The 27,404-nt window shown below is 39.0% G+C and overlaps 1 protein-coding gene across 4 annotated transcripts in view; it reads left to right on the top strand.

Annotated features, from left to right (window-relative positions):
- Positions 1-27,404, top strand: part of MAGI3 (membrane associated guanylate kinase, WW and PDZ domain containing 3) — a 116,177-nt gene that overhangs the window by 43,170 nt on the left and 45,603 nt on the right. For all 4 annotated transcript variants that reach the window (XM_079978866.1, XM_079978865.1, XM_079978868.1 and 1 more), the window contains exons 2-9: positions 3,763-3,879; positions 7,778-7,897; positions 10,792-11,001; positions 15,741-15,921; positions 17,646-17,725; positions 18,776-18,833; positions 24,007-24,101; positions 25,379-25,567. In XM_079978866.1, the coding sequence (XP_079834992.1) occupies positions 3,763-3,879; positions 7,778-7,897; positions 10,792-11,001; positions 15,741-15,921; positions 17,646-17,725; positions 18,776-18,833; positions 24,007-24,101; positions 25,379-25,567 (1,050 nt within the window). The remainder of the gene's footprint in view (positions 1-3,762; positions 3,880-7,777; positions 7,898-10,791; positions 11,002-15,740; positions 15,922-17,645; positions 17,726-18,775; positions 18,834-24,006; positions 24,102-25,378; positions 25,568-27,404) is intronic.

The following is a 27,404-nucleotide window of genomic DNA, read 5'->3' as shown; positions in this document are numbered from 1 at the left end:
CATAGCAAACTGCAGCAATTGCTTTAGAAGCAGCAGTATTGATTGAGGCTATGTAGCTCCTGATTTGTTAACTTTTTTCTTTCTTCAGAATCTTTGTAAATTCCCACCCAATTTGAGTCATGTCCAAGGCGCTGAACTGTGATGGCTGTTCATAAAAAAGACTGTGCTGGAGTCATCTGGATGCTCCAAAATGAAAGAGTCGCTTTGCATAGGAGTTCTATCCTGGATATCCATTTGCTACAAATGCTTACAAGAATCTGAGTTAATATCATTAAGGCAGATGAACTTTTTGTGGATCAAAAAAATAATACTTTGGATCAAGCTACAAAGGCTGTTCCTGCTACTGAAGGCACATAGAATGTTTTTCATCTTAGGGAAATCTTAATGTGAACGTTTTTATAAGGTTGCTAATATGGATTTAAAATGCTATATGGGGTATGATGAAATTTTTATATTTTCACCATACTCTTCACCAAAAAAGTCTCCCATAGGGGCTTACAATAATAAAAAATAAGATGATCCCTGCCCTCAGGCTTAAAACCTAATAAAAAAAAAACAGCACAAAAGGAAGAAGGGAAAAAGCAAACTCAGGCACTGCATTCATTCTTTTAGTTACAAAATTCTTAAATCTAGCCAGGAGGGACAAAGGAAGCTTCCTGCAGTTACTCCCTCTCTGACTAATGGATGGGACAAGGTTGCCCCTTGGCCCTCTGGCTGAGGACAGCGTGTGTTGCCCTTCAGATCTGTAGACTATGTTCTGGATAGGTTTACATTCCCCGTGAAAGAGCAGGTACATGGATTGGAAGTTCTCTATTCATCACTTTCTCTGTATGATGGTGGCAGATGTTAAGAGTGGCTTTTTAAAAAGTTTTCTTTCCTAGGGCTTTGGGCTGTTGTTTCTGATTCTGTTACCTCCAGACTAGATTATTACAATGTTATCTATGTGGGTGTTTGAGAGAGAGAGAGAGAGAGAGAGAGAGAGAGAGAGAGAGAGAGGAGTCACTGTGCTCAATTTTGGCCACACCAGCTGCTGGCATGTGGCCCTTGGAGGGTTTACCAAGCGGAAGCAGAGTTAGGGGGCTGAAAAGGTTAGTAAGGTTAGTCACCTCAGGGCTAAATTAAGAAAATGTGCATTACAGTCATACCTTGGGATAAATACGCTTCAGGATAAGTATTTTTGGGTTGCGCTCCACGGCGACCCAGAAGTAATGGAGTGCATTACTTCTGGGTTTCGCCACATGCGCAGACGGTCAAAATGACGTCACACGCATGCGCGGAAGCGGCTAGACGCGACACGGCCAGGCGCGCTGTCGCGTCTTACATTCTGTTCAGGATGCGAACAGGGCTCCGGAACGGATCCTGTTCGCATCCTGAGGTACCACTGTATTTCCTCTCGCTAAGATTAAACTTGACACAGCACACTCAAGCCACTGCACCATTTAGCACTTAACACTAAGCCATAATGTTTGGTTTAGTAAGCCATTTCGTAGGTATTTTATATTTTATGTGAACCGCCCTGAGACCTTCGTATATAGGGTGGTATAGTAAGTAAGTAAGCAAGTAAACAAACAAACAAACAAACAAATAATAGCTGCATGCTGGTACACACAGTCCAAGCACTTCTACCTTGCATGCGTAGGGACACAATCTAGGTAGAAGTCTTAGCATGATGCCTTAAACCATGGGCTGTTCTTGTTTAATAACTTTAGTTTGTTAGGGTAAAAAAACTTGATACCAAGTTTGAACATCACACTAAGATTTCTTCTTTGTTTATACTCATTCAAGTGAGGATCAAAGCAAGAGTTTTTTGGGCTGTATGCTAAGGTTACCAGGTTTTTTTCCAATGAATCTGGGGACACTTTTCAACTTCCATGGATTTTGTATGGGGTCTGATTTGTAAATCTGGGGACTGTCCCCGGGAAACGGGGGCATCTGGTGACCAAGCTGTATGCACTACCACACAGATCATGCATGGTGTAACCTACTAAACAACACTTCGTTGTGTAGCTTTATTTGCAAATACAGCTAAAATGGACTGTATAGAAAAGACAGAAAATATTCTTATATAAGACTAAGCACTAAACCTTGTTTAAAGTCCCTGAAGCAGCTAATTATTTTACTGTTCTCAAGCTGCTTTCAGATGTTTTATTTCCCTTCACTGTCTTGTCTGCTTTTCTTCTGTTTCCCTTCAGGGTTTTATTGTAACAGCTTTTGTTGTTCCTGAATTATCCTTAGAAAATGGCTGCACCCTACGAAGCAGAACACTTGGAAATTGATTTTTCTATTCACAGGGTTTGGGTTGGTTTTATTTTTTAATTTTTTTTGAGAGTATAGAATATTCTACCGCAGTTCCCTTTTTTAGTTTGTAAGAATAGGGAATATCCTGCAAATCAACCTGTACCTCCATGTTTTATTTTGTACACACACAGTTGAACTGTTTACAAAGCTGCATATGCCCTAGCAAAATGTCCTAATACTGAACTGTAACAAATTTGTATATCTGACAAGGAGATGGATGAACCACTTGAACAAATGTTGACAAATCAGTCTTTTAGTAGCCAGTAAACATAAGATAATCTCTGTCTTTTGTTGAAATACTTACATTTATTATTATTTTAGCAGGCACTTGGTTTACTTCCGCTATGAGAGAGAAGATAGATAGATAGATAGATAGATAGATAGAGCTGCCAAGATAGAGGATGATAGATAGACAGCTGCCAAGGAGTGTGGTGGAGTCTCCTTCTTTGGAGGTCTTTAAGCAGAGGCTTGACAACCATATGTCAGGAGTGCTCTGATGGTGTTTCCTGCTTGGCAGGGGGTTGGACTCGATGGCCCTTGTGGTCTCTTCCAACTCTATGATTCTAAGATAGATAGATAGATAGATAGATAGATAGATAGATAGATGGGCTAAGCTCCATCCATTGCCACATTTGTTTGAGACGATCATTCAAGTCTGAACCTGTTTCCATGTTTGGGAACAACAGATGGCTGAAGGAATGACGATGACGACGATGATGATTTTATCATTTACAGTGGTGCCCCGCAAGACGAACGCCTCGCAAGACGGAAAACCTGCTAGATGAAAGGGTTTTCCGTTTTGGAGGCGCTTCGCAAAACGAATTTCCCTATGGGCTTGCTTCGCAAGACGAAATGTCTTGCGAGTTCCTGCGGGTTTTTCCCCCTTTCCCCCCCTTTTCCTAAGCCGCTAAGCCGCTTATCAGCTGATCCGCTAAAAGCTGCTAAGCTGCTAATAGCGCTAATCCGCTAAACTGTCAATGGGCTTGCTTCGCAAGACGAAAAAACCGCTATACGAAGAGCCTCACAGAACGGATTAATTTCGTCTTGCGAGGCACCACTGTATACCCTGCCCATCTGGCTGGGTCTCCCTTGCCACTCTGGGCAGCCCACAGCACATAAGAAATTGTAAAATGTTAGACATCAAAATTTTCCCAATACAGTTTGTTGCTAGGGGAACTTTTCCTTCTATTCTGTCTGTCCTCTACAGCTGTTCTATATAGAAGATGAAAATTTTGGGGGCCACAGGTTCCCCATCTGCCACAGGGAGTATGGCTATTGATATCTGCAAAAGCATGGTTGGTTGCACCAACATTGAAAGTATCGGTGTTTCCATTTATTTTTTTCAAAGTCTCTTCTATCTGAGAAGCGCTTTCTTATAAATTATGGGTCCTTGGTGTTTTAATGTAATTCATTAGTAGAATTACAGATTACAGTATTCTAAGATGCTCTGTTCTTGTCTTACAGGCAAAGTCATCAACAAAGATTTGCGTCACTATCTAAGTCTGCAGTTCCAGAAAGGTTCAATTGATCATAAACTACAGCAGGTGATCAGAGATAATCTCTACTTAAGAACAATCCCATGTAAGTGTTTTAACGTACCGACAACTATTTTGTTTAACATTCAATATCTGAAATGAACTCCATAAAAATACATATCATATGTATAGACCGCAGCCATCTTATTCAACAGTATGAAATGAAGTGAAGTGAAAAGGTAATAGGCTTATTTGTTTTAAGATATTTGTATACCACCTCTTTCTGAACCTGTTTCCATTTTTTAAGCCATTGAAAATTATAAAATATGTAATATATAAAAAGCTGGATCTTTATCTCTACCGCTTCCTGTGAGCCAAGTTTGAGAGATGGGCTTATTTATCTGCAGTGCTGAAGTATCTTGGTTTTTTATCTCACCTGCTATTTCTTTATTAGTCTTTTCTTATTAAACCATTTATTATGCCATTCTTAGACTTTCTGTGTGTGTAAAATAACAAACAAATGTTAATAACAAGAAGAACAATATGCTATATTAGACCACACGATTTCCATACTTGCATCTTTCTTAATCAGCATTTCTTGTCTAGTTCTTCATTGTAATAGATTATGGTAAACACAAGAAACTTGACCTTAGTTTATTTTTGTAGCTATGTAAAACTTTAAGCAGAATGCTTATATACAGGTTTGCTTAAATAGCTTCCATATTCCTTTTACTCCAGTACCATAAAATATAGTGCCCTTCTCTACCGAGACACTTTTTTTTGTTTAAGCTCTGTTGGTAGCAAGTTTTGTTTTTTAATTTATTTTTTAGACTTTCACAAATCATTAATACATTAAGGAGGAAAAAATCAAAATGAATGAAATATTATGGACATCTAATATAAAACAATAAAATCACTACGTAAGTCTCCTTCATAGTGCCTAATAATCTATGAGGTTGCATCAATACCCCCCCCCCATGCACAATTTTTAAAGAGATTATTCTCTGACTGTAATATTGGTTAACTTACTCATGAATGTGGTTTCTAAAACTCATAAGACTTTTCATTTTCTACTGGCAAGCCAGGATTTCCCCCATTTAAAGGTTAAGGCAATCCTTACTGTCATGAGATGGGTAATTTATTTCTAAAATATCTAATAATACCATGGATCTTGCATAACAACAACATAAAAAACCTGCCAACAGGTCATATGGAATGGTATTCATATGAAGTTCCAATATTAATTTCCAAAATTCTACATTTTTAATACTTCCTCCAAATAAGATATATGTCTCTCCAGACATGTCTTCAAAGAATGTCATCAAGACCTACATAGATTTTGCTTGCTCTACACAGAGCCAAATACTATTTAGATAGGGGGCATATCCAACTAAGTCATAGTCTTTAATCATCCATTGATTTCAGTGCATCTACTCGTGAGTATGACAAGCATTGGATCTCACCCAGTATCCTAATTTTTCTCTCTTAATCTTTGGTATATTTTACTTAAAGTTATTAAACAATAAAGATTGAAACCAACCAACATTAATTAGTACTCCTTTGTATTAACAACACAAAAAATCTGCTGAAAAATGCTATGGTCTGAGTAAACTAAATGTATATTGGCCTCAAAGTAATATTTTGAATCTGCTGTGTTTTGGAAGCCTAACTTTAAACTATTTGAATGTTTTGAATTAGTTCATTGAACTGGAAAAAACCTTGAGGCTGTGTTTAAGTTTGTTCTTCAAATGCTTCCCCTCAGTTCAGAAATCTCAGTAGATCAAAAGACTTATTTAATAGATGCAGGTGAGAAACATGACAAAACACGAAAGGAAAGTCAATTTTGCCCAAACTGCAATATTATTGAGGTAATAAATTGTATTGGAATTACTGCCTATCGGTTTATATAACAGAAAATCTTTTTTTAATCCACCCTTGTTATAAAATTGCTGTTTACTGGATTGAGCTGGAGGACATTCAGTGAACAGGGTGATGTCTCCCTCTGGATGTGATAGGCAGGGTCTTCAAAGCCTTTTGCCTCCTCTTCCTGCAGGTTCTTGCTCCCTACAGCTGGTTAGCACAGGTCTTTTTGCTTTCCGTGGAGAATTTTTTGTCCTCCTTTGTTTTTTGGTCCCCTTCATCTCCTTGTTCATCACTTTATTATATCTTTGCCCTTTGTCCTTGCCCCAATTCCCATTCAGCCAGATATTCCTGGGGTAGCTTTCAATTGCCAAGGAGTTACTATCTCCCACAAATGCTTACCATCAGACTCTGTTATACCACTACAAAAAATCTACAATCTATACTTCCCTATAAAGTCCTTTTTACAAAAGTGACAAAGCACCTCAATAAGAGTTGGTCTTATAAGTGACATAGGTAGCTTCAGTGTTTTTGATACTTAAAAAGGTAAAGGTAAAGGGACTCCTGACCATTAGGTCCAGTCGTGGCCGACTCTGGGGTTGCGGCGCTCATCTCGCTTTATTGGCCGAGGGAGCCAGCGTACAGCTTCCGGGTCATGTGGCCAGCATGACTAAGCCGCTTCTGGTGAACCAGAGCAGCGCACGGAAACGCCATTTACCTTCCTGTCGGAGCGGTACCTATTTATCTACTTGCACTTTGACGTGCTTTCGAACTGCTAGGTTGGCAGGCACCAAGCAACAGGAGCTCACCCCGTCGCGTGGATTCGAACCGCCGACCTCCTGATCGGCTAGTCCTAGGCTCTGTGGTTTAACCCACAACGCCACCTGCGTCCAACTTTGATACTTACACCTCTCCAAATAGGTTAATTTTCCTAAATAGATGGCAATAAGATTTTAATCAGATGTTTACATTTTACTTTTAATTACACAAATAATTTATGCTGAAATATAATGTCCTAACATGTTAATGCTTATAATTTCCTAAATATTGGTCAGGTGTGACTGCTATTACTTATGTAGCCAACACAGCACTGCACATAAACAAGAGCAAAGTAATGACAGGCTTGGAAGAGACTTCCGGCTAGAGGGGGCAACATAACTGAAACTGAAATTTGAGGTACTTTTGCCCTTGCTAAAGCATGACATCAAAAGCTCCTGCAGTCAGAAATGCTAAATCTGCTCACAGCAAAAAGTGTGATGGGATGTAACTGGATGCACCAGCAATAAAATTATATAATTCCAATAGGCCAGTTCCTAAACAATGTTAAACCATATTACAAACTTTTCACGGCTTACTGTGAAGTAGGAGTTGCTAAAATCACTCCCATCCTGTGGCACTTCCTTTCATGATTTGTGTCAAGAGAAACCAAGTACAAGTCCTAGTTCACATGTAATGCTAAACTAATGCTGTCATTTGTTTCTTCCCCAGTCGATAAAGGAAGGAGTGGGATGGGCACAATTTAAGCAGTGTGCACCAGCCTGTTTCTCAGATATGGCAAGCCATAGTTTGTAACTATGGTTTACTGTGAAACGCAAACCAGGCTACTGTGCTCAGCATCTTTGTGTTTTTTTACTTTCAGTTACCGGTATATAAAAACTGTTTTAAAAATCATTCAAAAGCTTAGCTGATAGTAGTCAATTGCAAATTCCAAACTCTGTTATCCCTTCAGTGCACCAGCAGCTAAATTCAAATGCGTATGGCCCCCTAGGCTAAAGGAGTTGGCAATCCCTGTTCTCAAGGGAGAGTTTGGAGAGAGAGAAGTGCATTAGTGCTAAAATGTGAAAGAATATTCAAATAGCCATTTTTTAAATGCACGCATGCATGCATTTCATAGCAGTAGATTGCATAAAATCATGTTGGTTCTTTTGTTAAAATATATTAATGCTACATAATTTATTGCCCTAGTTCCACAAACTAGAGTGCTTTTGAATGAGAATTTTCTGATTATGATCTTGCTGAGGCGACAGCCTTGTATGCAGCATAATTATTATTTTTTTTGTCAAGTTCTGGTACAAGCCGAGTGTTTTGTAAACCAACAGTGCTAGGAAATTTTACAGCTGTTCTTCCTTCTTTCTTTCCCCTAGGCACTACAAGAGCTCCCAGAGATGGGGAGGTCCCTGGGGTGGACTATAATTTTATACCTGTTGAACAATTTAAGACACTAGAAGAAAGTGGAGCCTTGCTAGAAAGTGGAACATATGATGGTATGTTAAAAAAAACTTAAAATCAATTCACCGGCTTGATTCCCATATTTTGTAAGATGCAATAATATATTATTTTGTTTACAGATTAATTCTTCCATGACAAATCCTGTTTTTATATGCTGCTTTTTAATATTACATTTATTTTATATTCCAGAGGAATTAATTTTGTTTTTTTAAAAGTACTGTTAATTTAGATTATTAAAAACAAGGTGCCCCCCCCAATAAGTTTAATTCTCCAGTTTCCAAGGAGAAAACATGGTTTGAGAGTCTCGATTTCTACAGGGTGATTGGTACCAATCCCTCTCTCCTGGGCTTGCAGGCACCTCTGTAAATGACAAATATAATGGTACACTGAAGTTAACCTATTCTGCCCTTGCTCCATGAGCACTACTATCATTCAATGATGCTTTTCTGCATCACTATTAAGAATAGGGCAGATCTGATAAAATGTGGTGCTGACTTTCCTAATGTAGAGACAGAGAATGCTACAGCCAGGCACCCAGAAATGACAAAGTATATTGTTGCATTGTTAGGAAAATACTCTAATCCTAAATGTCAGGGAGAACAAAATCTAGCATGTGGTTTAAAAGGGGCTTCTCAGTTTTTTAGCATGTTCACTGACCTGGTTTGAATGAGAGACACATGAGACTTTTGCTCATGTGTCTTCAATTAACCATGGTTACCTGTTATGTGCAAACTAGGAAGCTACAACTCCAAGGTTTAGAACATGCCAGGATCTTAAGCCATGTTTCTGAAGTTGGTTTAAGATCTGACTTATTCTGAAACAGGTAACCATAGTTTCCCTGTTTGGACATAATGGGAAGATAGTGTTAATTGGAGATCTCCATATATCAAGCTGAGAAAGGAAGGAAGGTAATTGTGCGCCCAGCACAAGGCTTGTTCATATCTTGTTTTATTAAGCCGAGATATAATATGAATGCAGCAACTGAGTATACACTCTTGATTTTTTTGTTTTGCTTTATGAGGGTGGTGTATTTGCATATGCACAAATAGAGCAGTTACACATAATTTGAAAACTGGTCTTAAACTGCCATTTAAACCCTTAAATGTTTAAAGAATCCTCTAAATTTAAGACACTGATTTTGTGTAAATATTTGTACTGATTATTCTTTTTAAGCTTCATAAATTGGCTTCCTTTTCAACATTTTTCTAAATGACAGTTTCTAATCAGGTAACAGCATTTGCCAAAACATTAACTTTCTCTGCCTTGCCAGCACTATTTTGCCTTGCCAGCATAAGCTGATAATGACATTTGGTATGGATTTCTAAAATATTTTGCAAGGGCAAAACGCTTAGTTTCAAAACGTAGCTGGAGTCCTGGCAATCTCTTCTGTATTACACAAAATTCCCATATTCAAATCATATGATTAATTAAGGACTGAAAGCAGTTTGTTTAAATTTTTGTTCCAGAGCACTTGTTTTATTGGAAAATACTGCCGGAATCCCTCAAGTGAGGCAGCATATTAAAATAGAAGTATTTTTAGGTGTAATTCAATATTCAGCTAATAGCTTTATTTGGAGAGCATGCTGCCATTTGAAAGCATGGGACTAAATTTCCAGCAGTGTAATATCGCCTTTGTGTAAATTGCTGTTACATATTTCTCCATAAAAATAAATTTGCTCTTGAGTTCACTTTGCCAAAAATTGCAGATTGTTCCAGATCAGTTAATTATCATGTGCTGTGTGTTAAAATGAAATTGGTTTTCATTTTCATTGTTGCTCTTGCAGGTCTCATTCTGGGGCATTAGTGAATACAAAGTAAAATAACAAGTCCCTTATTTTTTAGAAGGCCCATATATAGCAACCACTTTTGGTTTCTTACTTACTCTGTTGGTATGTTTGAAAATTATAGTATATCACCATTCATGGTGACTTCATGCAAAGTAGAATATGCTACTTAATCTCTGTATTCTATAGAAACACACAAGTACTTAGAGAATTAAGCACATAGACAATGGAAGCTTATAGTCTACCTCTAGCTTTTCAGTGTATTGGGGAGAGGCTTCTATTAGAACAGGGGTGGGGAGTGCTTTCCCGCTGGAGGCCCACATTCATTTGGAGGTAACCTGTCAGGGATCCTCAAGCCAACAGTGGGCAGGACCACATTCAAAATAGAGCATGTTCACTACCCTCCTCTCACATACACGCACACTGCTCCATTGATCCATTCAAAGCCACATATAAGCAAACCCTATCAACCATGGGGACTCCAGTGGGTACAATCTTTCTATATTTAAAGTGAGGGTATCACCCCACTTCATATGCAGAGGTCAAGATTGCTTCACTATGCTTCTCTAACTGTATAGAGTCCCATAGCAAACGCAAAAAGTGTGTGACATAGACATCTCCTTCAGATCTCTGTAAATACACATCAGGGAGCTCTGGCCCATTTAGGATACCAAGGTGATATATAGATGTTCAAAATCGGGAGTATGTCATCCACACAATTTCCTGTGGAAAACAATGGTGTACACCAGCATCAAGCATGCCTGTAAAGTGACCATTATGAAAACATGTCTGAAAAACTTGGCACACAGAAGCTTATTAAGACTTACATTTCTTATTTCAGATTATTATTTCTAATTCATGTCATGATTTTTAAGGATACAAAGAGTCTTTTTTTGAATATTGTATGTAAGTAATTGTAGAGCTTATAATACCCCCACAAAAACCTTGATTAACATCCTAAACTGAGAATGTATGCAAGCAAATTATATTAATTAAATTTAAATTAGCTGAGCTTTAGACTAGTGCTGAAGTTAAAATTTGGCAATTAATGCTGAATGAGGTACCTCTGAAAAAGAATGCCTCAGAAATCCTTATAATTCCTAATTAATGCTCATATGTTTTCTTTCTTGTACATACAAAAAAAGGAAATTTCTATGGTACCCCTAAACCTCCAGCCGAGCCAAGCCCATTTCAACCAGATCCAGTAGACCAAGTGCTTTTTGATAATGATTTTGATCCAGAATCTCAAAGAAAAAGAACCACATCAGTCAGCAAGATGCAAAAAATGGACAGTTCATTTCCTGAAGAAGAGGAGGAGGAAGAAAAGGAAGCAGTTAATGGTAGTGGAGGCACAGGTCAGTACATTTCAATATTTAAACATCAAATTAAATTCAGTGCTTTTATCTGTAGTTTATCTTCTCAATTTTATTTTTATTTGTATAGGCTCACCTGTTCCTGCAACACAGGGCAAATTATAAAATTAGCAGTGGGGAATCTGTGGCCCTCCATATGATGCTTAATTACCACTGCTGTCGTCTATGAGCATTGGTCATGCTGGCTAGAGTTGATGGTAGCTGAAGCCCAAGAACATCTGGAGGATCACATGTTCCCCATTCCTAAAGGCCCAGCGTCCAAAAGTATATGAAGGGCTGGGTGATAACTGCTTTCCAACATCGTAATATACCGCCAGCTAAACATTGTGGTATGGCGGTATATCACAATGTTGGAAAGGAGGTGGGAAGGAAGAAGGCAGTTGCCGGTCACCGTGCATAGCTTCTGCCTCTTCCAAAGTGCCTCCTCCTCCAGTGCCCACCATTGCCCATATCAAGGCAGCGACAGATGAGGCAGATGTGCAAACAGAGCACCCACCTCGCTGCCGACACGTGCGAGCCGGTGGCGGGTCGGGGGGTCCATAAAACTGCTTGGCTGAAGCAAGGACAGTGGTGCGCTCCTCAGCCAAGCAGTTTACAGAAGCGAGAGAGGAACAAGCTGTATCGGCGCCTCACTGATGGACCTTGTTTCTCCCTCTGTGGCGATATGAGGGCAGAGTGTGATGACTGTTTCACTCAGCTATATATCCTGAGTCCCTCTGCCTCCAGCACCCAGCTGTAGCTTGTTTCTCCTTTGGTCACTGGTAGCAGAGGGACTCAGGAGATGGTGGTTTCATCCATGATGTACCACTGAGTGAAGTCATCATTGTGGTCTGCCCTTCATACCAGATCTGGGTGATATATTGATAAATTGCCCAGGCCTACCGGGGGCAGGGGCTGGTTTGAAAAAGATTCTTCCCCAAACAGTATAGTTTGCCCCATGATCCAAGTCTTTATCCTTTCTTACTCTGTTCTTAGCTCAATTATATTGCAAACAAGCATGCAAGCAAGCAAGCAAACAAACAAACAAATAGGGATCTGGTTGTTTTACCCTGAGATTGCTTAATATTTCCAGCTTACCATGTTACTTGGGGTAGTATTTTACGCCAAGAATTGTGAACCATGTAATCACTTTTATTCTTTACAATTATAACTGCCATTGGTGAGTACAGTGGTACATCAGTTCTTGAACAAAATCCGTTCCAGAAGCCCGTTCGGCTTCTGAAACGTTTGAAAACTGAGGCACAGCTTCCCATTGATTGCAAGAGCTTCTTGCACTCAGCAGAAGCTGTGTCGCACATTTGGGTTCCAAAAAACATTCAAAAACAGAAGCATTTACTTCCGGGTTTTCAGCATTCAAGAACCGAAACGTACAACAATAGAGGCATTCGGGAACTGAAGTTCCACTGTAACACTTTTGTAATTGAGGAGTTTACTTAAAAAGATGGGAAAAAGTAATAATTCTTTGTGGGACCCAAACTCCAGGCATCCTTTGGCTATTTTTTCAGGCTGCTGCCAACAGAGCATAATAGATAATACAATGTTTGATTCAGATATCATGGCCAAATTATGTTTTGTTACCATGTGTACGTTCTGTCTCCCTTGTGCATGCTGTTTTCCTCTATTTTGTAACATGTAGTAACCATGGTTTGCCATGGTATGTGAGCCCACAGCATGTTATTGATAGTCAGATGTTTGGCCATGATATCTGAATTGAACCAATTATTCTTGGTTGCAGGGTTTGAGTTAAGAATGTGACCACAAATACATTTGAATGAAGTCTCATTTAATATACTGAAAGTAATTTGTGAAACTTTCTGGTTGCAAGCTTTTTGTTTGTTTGTTTTTGGAGAGAAAAAGAACTGTGTTGACATTCTCTTGGAATTTCAAGATACAAAACTACTAACACGGCGAGGCTCACATGTCTCATAGAATCATGTAATTATAGGGTTGGAAGGGACCCTGAGGGTCATCTAGTTCAACCCCCTGCAATGCAGGAAACCGTAATTTAGTGTGATGTGAACAAGCTGCAGTGAGCCTTAGGTTTTAAATAATCCATAGTTAATGTAAAACATAGTTTGTCCATTCAGATGAAATGAAAGACTATGTTAAGGAATGTTAGAAGGATGTTGGAATGAAGTTATGTGGTTTTAGCAGAAATGATATAAATGATTAAGTAAAAATGGATAGTTAATTGGTGAAAGAAGAGAGTGTAAAATTACAGTATGTTAAGATAAATTATTGGGATAAAAACAAAGATGGAAAGGATTTGCTGAAATATCTAATTGAACTAGAATACAAAAAAGGGAGGTGTGAGGAGGTCAAGGAAATAAGCAAATGGAAAATAAGTTATGGGAAGGTTTGATTGGGGTTTTTTTTCCTTTTCTTTTTTCTTTTTTTTCTTAATTGCTTGTATTTTTCTGGGGTTTTTTTATTTTTATTTTTATTTTTTTGTCTGTATTCATGGTCTTGTTTTTACTTGCTTAATCTAGTGTTTTCTTTTGTAATTTTTAAAACTGGAATAAATATTATTTTAAAAAAAAAGAAATGAAAGAAACAAAAGCAGAAGTGAAAACTTCAAATGTAGAATCATAGAATCATAGAGTTGGAAGAGACCAAAAGGGCCATTGAGTCCAACCCCCTGCCAAGCAGGAAACACCATCAGAGCACTCCTGACATATGGTTGTCAAACCTCTGCTTAAAGACCTCCAAAGAAGGAGACTCCACCACACTCCTTGGCAGCAAATTCCACTGTCGAACACCTCTTACTGTCAGGAAGTTCTTCTTAATGTTTAGGTGGAATCTTCTTTCTTGTAGTTTGGAACCATTGCTCCGAGTCCGCTTCTCTGGAGCAGCAGAAAACAACCTTTCTCCCTCCTCTATGTGACATCCTTTTATATATTTGAACATGGCTATCATATCACCCCTTAACCTCCTCTTCTCCAGGCTAAACATGCCCAGCTCCCTTAGCCGTTCCTCATAAGGCATCGTTTCCATGCCTTTGACCATTTTGGTTGCCCTCCTCTGGACACGTTCCAGTTTGTCAGTGTCCTTCTTGAACTGTGGTGCCCAGAACTGGACACAGTACTCCAGGTGAGGTCTGACCAGAGCAGAATGCAGTGGCACTATTACTTCCCTTGATCTAGATGCTATACTCCTATTGATGCAGCCCAGAATTGCATTGGCTTTTTTAGCTGCCGCGTCACAATGTGTCTTCCTTCAGAGTTGCTGTGAAGCCAGAAGCTTTCTGTGGGTTGCTCATGTCTATTTGTAAGGCAGTCATATCTTTAAGGTACACCCCAGGGGTTTTCCCAATCATTTCTCATAATCTTAGATTCAGCAAGGAGAGAGACTCTTTATTTTTTCCTTGTAGGTCTCCTGGAAGTTGTAGGACTGCCAGAAAATAATAGCTAGAGTGACTTGCAGTGATCATTCCACATGCATCTTTGTTTGCTAGTCGTCTTTAGTCTTTAATTTTCAAGGTGACTGCATGAATCAGATTATTATAAAGAGCATAAGATGACCTTTAAGTAGCATTGTGATGTAGCTTCTGAGCTATAAAAGCTTTGGGGCTTGATTTACTGAATTCATTAAAGCATAGACATCCTAAAACTCTGTATTTAATGCTGCATCATTGTTTCAGGGTATGCTAGAGCTTTAGAGTCTAAATTTGCTCCATTTGCTCCACATGCATGTTCTGAGATGCCTCCTAGGGCACCTGGAGTGGTATCCAATCCCCTCATTCCATTAGTGCAATATTTTACACTTGCACAATGGGATCTCCCCCCCACCCCGCCCCTCCAGGCACACCCTGCCCCTTCTCCAAATATGCTCTAGAGCGTTTGGATTGTGCAGGGAAATGGGGAGAGGAGTTTCATTGCACAAGTAAAATCCTTATTTTAGTGGAATAAGAGAGTTAGCACTGCTTCGGATACAAACTTTATAGTTTACACGGGTACATAATGTGAAACTGTTTGCAGATCACTGGCAAACAACATTGGGAGAGGGAATAACAATTTCTAAAGGAACAGCACTTGGCAGAAATAGATATGCAAAGTCTCTGCATGTAGCTTTGGTTTCTCATCTGCTGCCTGGATCTTGATTAGCCTAGTCGTCCTTGGAACTTCGATTTTGCAGGCATGCAGAATGAGGAACTTGTGAGAAAATATTTGTAAAATAAGGTGATACTTGAAAATACTGTTCATCTTTAAAAGTAAATTTAAAAGTTAAATTTCCAAATAGGGAATGACATCCAGTTTTTACTGTCTTAAAGGGTAAATTTACCAAATCCTTTGATATTCTCCTGCATAAGTCAGGGCAAAGTCAGACTTCCACACATCTGAATATAGCATCCAAAGTTTGGGCCAGAGGCCTTGCTCAATGTACCAGCCAATAAACTGCAGAACTGAAGTCACTGACATTTCTTTCATTTCCTTCATTATGATCATGTACCATGTTTGGTTACATGAGAGAGAACATGCACATTTTCTAATAAACAGTGAAAATATTATATGGTAAAAGGAAATGCAATGATAGATCTAGTCGGTCATATCTGCAGCATAGAGATTTCAGGTATATAAAGTTTGCAGTAGCAAATTACATGGGATAACAATATGGATGGAATTTTATGTTTGGCATTTGCTTTATAACCAAGCCAAGAAGGTGCCTTTGTGTGCAAGTCAGCATGAATATATGACAAAACTAACAAGTTACCTTTTAAACAGCCGTAGAAAACAAAGAAAGACATTCAGATTCTTCCGACTGGATGAAGCCTGTTCCTAGTTACAGTCAGACAAGTAGTTCGATGGATTTCAGAAACTATTTATCAAGGGAAGAAAACCTAGAGCCTCTGCCCAAGAACTGGGAGATGGCATACACAGACACAGGCATGATCTACTTCATTGAGTGAGTACAAGTTTGGTATGCTTGTGTGCAATTTAGTTTTGATTGAAGTGACTGAAGGTTTTTTGTTTGTTTAAGAGGATATTATTTTTGCCAGTTAATTTGCCTGTTAAAGGGTTACCAGTCCTTACAAGTTAGGGCACAATCCTGACTTCCTCACCTTCTGATGGTGCCTTGTAGAGCAGATGGGCTACTACCACATCTACAACCCTACTACTCATGGAAACTCAAATGTAGGGGGGAATGATTAGTCCCAGTAGCAGCTGATCACTGCATACTGGCACAGTGATTAGTCCCCTGTTGGGCCTGATGCCATTATATGATGGCAGTGAAACTGACTCAAGACCCAGCAGAATCTGAGAGAGCTCAGCCTCATTTTAGGACTTTCCACTGGCCCCTTCCATTGGACCGCCCATGGGTTCAGTGGCTGACAAGAGGGAGAACTGGGCAAAGAGACACCTCTATCTAATACAGCCCCCCCCCCCAGTTTAGATTAAGGGAGACTTGGATTTTTATGCCCATACCCCAAGAGATACTGTTGGTATGTTCTAAAGAAAGGTTAATTTGAAGGAAAGGGCAATTGTTTTGCATTTTTCTATTATAAGGACATTTTTTCTCTCTCTCTCTCTCTGAAAAAAGTATTTCCCAAAATTGAAGGTCTATGTAGATTGTTCAGGACAAGCTTCCTTTTATAGGAGGCATTTCCGTAAATATCCATATTTAAATATGTGACAAGTTAATCAGTGAATCTTACAAAAATAATTTAAAGCTTTCATTCTTAAAGTTGTATCTTCTTAGTACAAGTATTAGCCTGTCTGCCAATTTAGAGATAGTAAGGTCACCCCATAAAGCCTTCAGTTATGTAAATATTTTGAGAACACAGTGCTGCATTTTGAAAAATAGATCTCTATCTTTTCTGGCCTTTATGGTACAAAATTGCACCATTCCATATCTTAAATGACACAAGAGATTATGTATCTTCACATAGGAATAAGTTCTTAAAAGCAAGATGAATAGAGTATGTTTTTATGTCTATTTCCAAGAGAGCCAGGAGGGACATGTGTATTTTTGTTTCAGTAGGTCTGTTTGTTCTCTGCTGAACTTACACATACACCTACGCAGTTTCATGGAACCACTAGATTCATCATGCATTGAATGCTAAGTTACCAGCATTTCTTGACAACTGTAACCTAGGTTAACCTTCACGCAAAAGATGCCTGCTGTTTTGTAGCAATAACAGCATGAACTGTGACCATGAAACATAAACCTGAAACCATTTGTGGCTGATTATTATTTCATTCCTTGCGTGAATTGTTACTTCACAACTATACAAAAGAACATGATTCAAACATGTCAAAATGTATCATTTTCCCTCTTTGGCCTCTTCATCACAAATAACATTGGTGGTATTTTTCAAACAATTACAAAACACAGTTGCGTTTTGCAGTTAGTTTTCTATTTTGGAATATTTGTATAAGTGGGAATTAATTCCTTAGGAATCTTTTTTCCACAAAACCTATCTTCATACAAGCTCCAGTTCCACAAATGGAGCAACTGTGTGCCATGGATCTTTTGCTCTCAGTTAGCTCTTTGCTGTGAGGGATATTGCCTATGTGATTGCATGTTTGTGTAACCCACATCCACGTTAGACTGCGTAATAGGGAAGAATCTGTATGTGATGGGGACTTTTGTAAACAATCTTTAACTAGATCCTTTGCGTCCCACAGTCACAACACCAAAACTACCACCTGGCTGGATCCTCGCCTTTGTAAAAAAGCCAAAGCTCCCGAAGACTGTGAAGATGGAGGTGAGAAACTCAGAATCCTGTTACTTAAGTAGGGTTCAGTTCAGCTCTGGTTGAAATTGCAAAAGTACTTTTGGTTTTAATACCCATACAAGTAAACTGCACATTTGAATATAATTTGTCAGAAAAGTTATCTTACCCACAAATTAAAACTATCTAGCAACTTGGTTCTAGCTAATCATCCTAGTGTAGTTTGTAATAAGAGAAGGCTGTGAAAAACCTGGGCTTCAGAGCAATGATGCAGTTCTGTGTAGTCTCAGGCATTATTGATATGTACAAAGCTGAGCTGAGGCTCCAATACTTTGGCCACCTCATGAGAAGAGGAGACTCCCTGAAAAAGACCCTGATGTTGGGAAAGATTGAGGGCACAAGGAGAAGGGGATGACAGAGGATGAGATGGTTGGACAGTGTTGTCAAAGCTACCAGCATGAGTTTGACCAAACTGCGGGAGGTAGTGGAAGACAGGAGTGCCTGGCGTGCTCTGGTCCATGGGGTCATGAAGAGTCAGACACGACTAAACAACAACAACAACAATCCAGGCACAATAAAAGGAGCTTCAGCATTTTCTAACCCAAGCTTAGTCCTGAAGGCAAAGGCAGAACTGGTTACTTGATTGTTAACACCTTTGGCAACATCAGAGGGAAGTGGTAATGTAGCAGCTGTGTTTACCTCCTCCATTAACATATAAATGCAACATTTTCTAGCATAAAAGAACAGCATACAAGTGAAATGTGTAGGCAGGAGGTATGTGAGGGTGGCCTTATGTCATGATAAATTATTTTAAAGTGAGACTACAAGAACTGCTTTTGTTCTAGAATGAGTTTTTTTTAATCCTACAATGAAATGAGTGAGGAAATGCAGCATGCCCAGCCACAGTTAATTTCAGTATTTGCAAGTAAGAAATATAAGAAATAGATCTGCAGTATGAAATCCCATTGGATGAATTGAAGTAGATAAGGCAAAAATAAATAAATAATCCACAGCAAACCATTGGTATTTAAATGTAAATATAATCTATAATTAATAAACTCCATTGTTCTTTTCCAATTACAGAGCTTCCATATGGTTGGGAGAAAATAGAAGATCCTCAGTATGGAACATACTATGTTGAGTAAGTTTTCTCACGCTTCTTCATAGCTCGATTTTATGATCTCATAGAGAAACATAGCATGATATGTAAACAAGTGCAAAGTTCTACTTTTTGTTTTTTAATAACAAATAAATAAATAATTTTTTTTTATTTCTACCCCGCCCATCTGGCTGGGTTTCCCCAGCCACTCTGGGTGGCTTTCAACATAACATTAAAAACAGAATAAAACTTCAAACATTAAAAACTTCCCTAAGTTCTATTGTGCTTAAAAACCATTATTAGGAGGCCAATATTTAGTTAATGTATCCACGTATCTCCCAGAAGAATCGAGTAACATCTGGACATACAAAGTATGCATTCGTGTTCCATAGATGGATAGATACATACATTCCTACAGCAAGTGAAGCAGTAGTGTGTTCTTAGCTTTCTGTCCACAACTGAGTGCCTGTTTTGTTTTTGTTTTTTGACAAATGCCCTACTTTGTCAATAGTATTACATAGGACAGAGATGGGAAACTTCCAGTGTGGGAGCTAAATTGTTTATTTGGTTTAGTTTATTTAAAGGCATTTCTAAACTGCTTGTTATTTAAATATCTCTGAATGGTCTACAAAAATATAGCAAAAGCAATATTGGAAAAGCAAAGTCAGTTAAGGAGAATACCCTAGATTTTGGCATTGAAAGCCACTGAAAAATCAGGCAAGAATAACAGGGTTGCTTCAGTACATCTGAAACTCTCCAAAGCACATTTTGATTCTCTGAAACATGATCTTTCTCAAAATAGCTTAAATATCTCTTATAACTATCCTTATAGTTCTGCATGTTTCTATTTAAATACAAAATACTACACCTTACTATCTTGCGATGGTTATACAACAAGCACCCTGGATAAAGCATGGCTTATTTTAGCACAGATCGTGAGATGCTTTTATTGTGTCCTTGATTCAATATCTCCACTGCACTGTAAGTAACAAACAAAAATCAAAGCTAGATGACGTATTAGGACTACCCAGGTCACTCTTCCTCAGCACTTAATGCCCGGTTTTAAAGTAATCTGTTCTGGAAAATTGATTGTGAGTTTTATGTAGAAATGCTGGCATGTTAGTCTTATTACAGTTAATATTTCCTCCTCAAGCTCTAGTTTGACTTCCTTATAAAAGTGCTCCTCTATAACAGCATTCAGGATAATTAGAGACTACTTTATTTCATACAGGAAAAAGAAACGTGTTTTCTGTAATATGTCCATAAATTCCTGTGTTTAGAAGTGCAGATGTGAGTCTGGAAGGTTCTAAAGTTTGAGCAGAGACCAGTTTTTGGAGGAAGATTAGTGTTTGGTAAATTGAATCATTGCACTAATTATTGCACTGTACTTCAGAGAATATCACAAGGCCTTGTCCATGATAGAGAGATAAGAGTGTGTGTATGTGTGATTCAAAAATGAAATTGCTACTAGTATTATTAATATAAGCACATACACATAGAAAGCTGCCTTGTGCTAAATCAAACCATTGTCCATCTAGCTCAGTATTGTCTACACTGCCTGGCAGTGGCTCTTAGGATTTCAGCCAGGAGATTCACCAGCCGTACCTGGGGATGCTAGAGATTTAACCTGGGACCTTCTGCATGCAAGGCAGATGCTCTACCGGTGACCTATGGCACTTCCCTGATCTCGTCCTGTCATTGATTCTTAATGTCATTCAGAAATAATAAACCGATGCAAATCAAGGAAATGTTGGTCACTGTCAATCCTATTAGATATGCTATATAAGTGCAGAAAAACGTTTTAAAGATGTGTGATTTTGCATGGCTGTCGTTGTGTTCAACAAGTATCTGGCATGAAATATATTGCTCTGGGAAGAATCCTGAAAATCTCAACTTCCAGTTGAGGGAGTTCTGTTTATACAGGGTTTTCATAGATGTAAGCTTGGTGACATGTGTATGTCAGATTGCGGATCTTGGCCACACATGGCCCAAGAACAAACGACTTCCTCTGATTTAGGATATACTCATATGTTGCATAGGAATTCAAGGCCTGTAAGCAGCAAATGAGATATACATTGGAGAGGTTGATCTTTTAATAGGCTCTCCCAGGATGTTTTGAAAGCTCTGATTATACTCTGATGCCTTTTTAAGCATAGCAAGCTTTAAGTTATGAATTACTATCTTTAGACCAGATTATTTTGTGTCTTATTTTGATGCTAGCTATCAGAAGTAACACAGCAGCAGTTGTCTGTTATGAACAATATCTGCCAATGACATAGACATAGATTTAACTTTTATTGTAGGATTTAGAGAAGTTATGGTGGAGTAGATAGAGTGTTGGCTTACATTTCATGCCCTCACTCTGTCATGAGCCCTCTGGAGATATCACAGAGGTGATGGGCAGATCCTGTAAAGGTGAGGGAATCAGGGAACTGGAACTAGATGACCCAAAGGATGAGAAATTGAGAATGTCAGAGCTGGTGGAGGGGGCCAGTGATCAATAGAGTCAGGAGTTTGATTCTGGTGAAGGTTCAAGCAGGTTGTCAGAGAAGTGTCTCACCCCTGTGATATCAGTCAGGCACCTCCTATAGGGTCTGTGCAGCTGCTGGTTCCTCTTATCAGTAAGGAACCTCCTCAAGGAGAGTAAGTTGGATACAGAACTGGCACCAAGTACATTGAAACAAACCCCGCAGGACCAACCCACTAGCAGATGTGCCCATTTGCTTGCCTAGAGCACAAACAACTGTTATTTGCCATGCTAAGTCTTGTGCTCACCTTATCTTCAAAAAGAAGAGGCAGGGTGTGTGTAGCTTGTTGGATCAATGTTTCAGCTTAGCCATGCAGTTCACCTGCTGTACCTTTAATTCTTGCCTGACTATGTACTTCTCAAATATACCACGGTATGCATTTAAGAATTTGGCAGAACGTAATCCTGAGTTTGAGTTCTTCATCTGGCAATGAATTCCAGAACACATTCGCCATAAGGCTCACTTTGTCAGTTCATTCTCTCTTAACCTACCTCACACAGCTGTATGGACAAATGGAACTGCTATGTGTATGTCACCATGTGGTCTTTGGAGGAAGGATGAGATATGAATGGGAGCAATAAATGGGAACTAGAACGCATTGTCTGGTTATCCATTTATTTGGCTTTCATGGCACCTTTTGAGGAAGCTGTGATTAAATTTCTATAACATTTGTTTTATAAATGAAAGCATGTGATCTACGCTCCTAAATCTATGACTGGAATAGCTCATCTGCAGTCAATAGTTCTTTTTTCTTTCTTTTTTAAGGTACTAGGATTTCTCAACCTGAATGCTTATAGGAAAAGGTCACAAGAGTTCTATTATCTTTAATTACAGAGAAGTGTTCTGATGTAATACCTTCCAATGTTATATATTTAATGTGTCAGAATAATTATATATATATTTAATGAGCACGTGGTATGCTACGGGTACAAAGTAACATGAAAATGCCTCTACTTAAGAAATATGTGACTTGATTCCCAGACTGGTAGAGATTGATTGTAATCTGCAGTAACTTGAATAGAAGCCAATAAAAGCTAGCCATAACTGTTCCAGACAAAGATTATTATTGCTGTCAATGAGACTTAAAATTATCTGCATTGGTTCTTCAGCACAGTACGACTGCATCTTGTGCACATTTAACTTGCAAGATTTCAACCACCCTCAATTAAAGGTAAGCTGGTTGAAATTGTGCAAGTTAAATCCAAGCAAGGTGAAGCTCTTAAAAACTCTTTATGCTGGGTCCCTTTGGCGTTATCTAGTGTGGCAAGAGCTTTTAAGCTCTCCACTCTGCTTCCAAGGTCCACTCAGCGCACTGGCTGTGTGATGCTTTTGCGAGGCCACCCATGTTGCTGCAAGAGTATCCCCGGCTTCCTACAGCTGGCACATTGAGTTGGCCTTGCTCCTCAAGCAAAGCAGAATCTGCTTGGGTTACTTGGTGCAGAAACAGCTTTTAAGCTCTCCATCATGCTTGCTGGGCAAGGCCCGCTTGGTGTGCAAGCTCTGGGAATACTGGCAATTCCTTCTGTCTCCTCCTCACCCATGAGCCATGGGGTGACTCCAAATGTTTGGGTATATGTGGTTTTCATGTATATGTGGAACCCTTGGAACAAAACCCCTGTGTAAGATGCTATCGTACTGTAATAATTTTACTGTGCATTCAGATACTGCTAAGAAGTAAACTTGGAATTTTGCAAACCACTAGCTGTTTTCTCTTGAATTACATGATTAAAGCTTCAAAGTATCATAATGAGATTCAGCCAGCTTCCTAGTCAAAACTTACATTTCTTTAAAAACCTGAAGAAGCAGATATTAAACTTGAAGTCAATATTGGTTTATTCATTTTATTTACATTTTATCATTACAATAACTACCGAATTTTTCACCCCATAGGACGCACTTTTTCCCCTCCAAAAATGAAGGGGAAATGTGTGTGCGTCCTATGGGGCGAATGCAGGCTTTCGCTGAAGCCTGGAGAGCGAGAGGCATTGGTGCGCACTGACCCCTCTCGCTCTCCAGGCTTCAGGAAGCTATCCGCAAGCCTTGCAAGCCCGGCGGGAGTTCCCGCGGGCTCACAAGGCTTGCGGCCAGCAGCCTGCAGCCCCGGCAAGTGTCCGCAAGCCTTGCGCACCCGGCGCGAGGCCCCGCCGGGCGCGCGAGGCTTGGGGCGGCAGCCTGCAGCCTGAAGCACGCGGAGCCCTCCAGAGGGTGCCCCGTGCTCCGGGCAGGTGTGCGCAAGGCTTGGGGCGGCAGCCGCAGCTGGGGGGGGGGATAATTTTTTTTTATTCATTTCCCCCCCAAAAAAACCGAGGTGCGTCCTATGGGCCGGTGCGCCCTATAGGACGAAAAATACGGTAATAGAGAAAAGAAAATATAACTGAACAATTTCACAGCTTCCTATATCACAGCTTTTAAGATAACAAACAATAAAGACAAGCCATGTATGAGTTAATGTCTGAGTCCTTCTATAAATGACCATGTGTTCAATGGGGTCTTGATTCTCTCTTTTGTCTTTTGATATACGGAATAAACAGAAACAATAAAATAGTGAATTTATCTCTATCATTTTAGCCTTGAGTTTTTTAAACAAGACTCCTAAGTTTCTCATCCATCAGTATGGTCCACACTCAGTATTTTATGAAAAATATTTCACAATTAAATTTTCACTGATGTCTTGTATATTTTTTCAGTCATATTAACCAGAAAACCCAGTTTGAAAATCCAGTTTTGGAAGCCAAACGGAAAAAACAGCTAGGACAGACGGATGGAGGCCCTTCAAATCCAGGTACTGGTTTCAATGGCAGCTTTACATGTTGAACATAGTCGTGTTAGCTTTCATTATCACACAGGGAAAGAATTGTCAGATAATTTTAACAGATATTTTAGAAAATATTTTCAAACCATTAAGTACTACTTTATTAATCTCACCAATGAGTGGTTTGTGTTTATTTTTGTAGCTTATTTATCTATCTTTCAGAAACTATTAGCATAAATATTTTTCCATCTTATAGTGCACTTTATGTGCAATACTATACCTAAGCTTTTGTTGGTGAATGCAGGATGTGCCATCTGCTGCTATTACTGCTGCTTGAAAGTGAAGCTGAGGCTTGCTTTGGATTCCTATTCAAAGATCCCTCATACTAAACACCCCTCGGTTGGGGCCTTTGGGAGTTGGAGTCCACCATCATCTGAAGGTCCTCATTTGTATTTAGAAGCTTTGTGCTACATTGAGTTTCCTATAGACATGACGTATGTGTAAAATGTTTAAAGACTGAAATAATAATTACATTTTCAACACACAACGTGACAATTTGAAAATATGCAAATGACACTGCTTCCATTTGAAGGCTTTATGTTTTATACACACATTGTCATAGGTATGCATTAGTACCCCATAAGACAGTATTGCTGTGCTGTATATTTATAACAATCTCTGCAGTTGAGACAAATTGGTGGTCTTATAGCTGCATAATGAGCTTGAGGCATCCTAAAACCATTCGTTGTAATCAGCTTGGCCGCTCCATAGTGTGGATGGACAGACCGTGATTTGGCTATCTGGACACAAGATGAAGATGGAGCAGCAAGTGTGTAGCTTCAGGTCTTCTGGTTCCTGCCTTCAGTTCTAATCACAGCATTTGATAAACAGTTATGGCCCAGCCATACTGCTGGCATCAAACATAGGATAACTGGAACAGTCACAATCTCCAGTTGTCTTTTGTGTTAACATGAAACTCAAAAGGTTCTTTTCTTTCTTAGCATTATCCTTTTAACCAGATAAAGGCAAATCCATACTTAGCTTGGCTACCCCCCTACCCCCCGGGCTGGAACTGGAGCTGCTATTTCATTGGTTATGACTTCACATTTGATTTCTGCTATGAAGATTTATTTCTAATCTTATTCCAAATGCTATATTTCCCCCCCGCACCTCCTTTGTTGCTTTTATTTGACTATTCTTGCAGTCATTTTTCTTGTTAGATTGTGTATTACTGCTATATTAGTTAGCTTTAGCTGCAGCCCCAATTATTGAATGACTATATGGGGAACCCTTTTGCTTGGCTGCAGAACCAGTGAAGTCTCTCTTCACCCGAGACCCATCCCAGTTGATAGGAGCACTCATACGGACATCATTGAAGAAAAGCAATATGGGCTTTGGCTTCACAATCATTGGTGGAGACAGACCAGATGAGTTTCTGCAGGTGAAGAATGTACTGAAAGATGGACCAGCTGCACAGGATGGCAAAATTGCACCAGGTGAATTAAGGGTCCCCCCCCAATATTTATTTTGCAATTTGGACAAATGGTGATACAAAGATTATGAAAACAGATGGTGAAAACAATTCAGTGATGGTACTGTTGAAGTTTGCTGCTGTGTGTTTCAAAAGTTTCATTACAAGTGAAAATGAAGTAACAAAGTGTTTAAAGGAAGCACCTGTCTTCTGTATTGCATCTCCTTATCTAGCTATGTTTGCTGCCGTTACTCTTTTCTGTTCAGAAGACTAAAGTAGATTTAAAAAGATTAACATTTGTGCTTTTCAGTCTTTTATTCTTTTGGCTCTTCGGACTCCAGTTTAAGACCAGGGTAGGTTGCAGCTGCTGTAGATTCCTTCAGGATTTTCTAAATTTAGTTGCTACATTCTTAGCCATGCATGACATAACATCAGGCTTATTGCATGCTATTCTGGTGGTGTAGGAGTTCTTGTGCAAGATTTTTTTAATCGGTTTTTTGTGTCTTTGGCCATTTTGCAGATGTTTAATACATGTTTAAAATGAATATAGAGAACCACAAAATAAGTAGTTGAACATTGGTGCATTCTGTTACGAAGTACATCCAGTGTTCCAGATCATTTATTTGTTTCACAATTACATAAGAATCACTTTTTAAAAAAATGTATAAATGCTTCTCTATATAATTGACCGGTAAACACAGGTTCAGAATCTTTAGAACCAGTTCATTCATTGAATAGTCATAATTTTGTAAGTACAGCCACATATTGTGTACGGTTGCATCTAACACTCATTTAACTTGCATGATTTCAACCATACATTGTTGAAAGCAGGCTGGTTGGTATTGTGCAAGATAAATCCAAGCCAGGTGGAGAGCTTAAAAGCTCTTTTTGCGCCAGGCTCACTTGGAGTTTCCTGGCACATAAAAAGCTTTTAAGCTCTCCACCTTGCTTTTTTGTTCCAAAGTGGTTTGTGGAGGGCGGAAGTCCAGTGTAAAGCATAATGACCATCATCATTATCACCTTTTTCCTGGTTGTTCCAAAGTTCTTGGGTGTGGTGTGGCATCATCATTATCAATATCATCACCTTTTTCCGGCTTGTTCCCAAAGGGCAGCTGGGCAGGGCAGGGCAGAGGCGTTATCATTGTCATCATTATGATCATTATGACTTACCACTACTACTATCATCATTATTATTATCTCCTTTTTCTTGATTGTTCCCAAGTTGTTTTGTTTCATAGGGAGGGGCATTTCAGAGGCATTTTTATCCTCATCACCTTTTCCTCCTGCCAGGAGGGATTGTTCCCAAGTTGTTTGGGGAGGAGAGAACACAGTGCAAAGGCGAAAACATTAATTTTGTTATAATCTCCTCATACACCCCTAATTTTGAGAAGCATATATATGACATTCTGCCTCTAATATCACACTTATTATTGGCCAGTATTGTTCAGCTGCTATTCTGGTGAGTTGACTTTTATGTATTTTAGGTGTATTGTATTCTTTTCTATTCCATAAAGATTTTTTTAAAAAAAATACTTACCAGCTATCATTAAGGGGTCATTTGTTTTTGTTTTCTTGACTATGCATGGTATGGCTGGCTGTAGCTATTGAATATGTTTACTGGATTCAGTTATGTTCTAATTTTCTGTCTAACTTACAGCAGCACACCAGGAGCAGATGGCATAAGTACCAAGACTTAATAGTGTCTGGAAAAGCAGAAAGATTTTTCAAACTTTTAATCCATTTGTTCATATTTGAACAATCCATTTGTTCATATTTGAACAATTTTATGTTCCTGTGTCTTTTCTTGCAGGTTGTATTAGGTTGTATCTAGTGTTAGTCCTACTTGGAGTAGACCCCTTGAA

This window comes from Podarcis cretensis, assembly GCF_951804945.1.
Source record: "Podarcis cretensis genome assembly, chromosome: 6".
Taxonomy (NCBI): domain Eukaryota; kingdom Metazoa; phylum Chordata; class Lepidosauria; order Squamata; family Lacertidae; genus Podarcis; species Podarcis cretensis.
The sequence above is the reverse complement of the archived record's forward strand: the minus strand, read 5'-3'. Positions and strand labels throughout refer to the sequence as shown.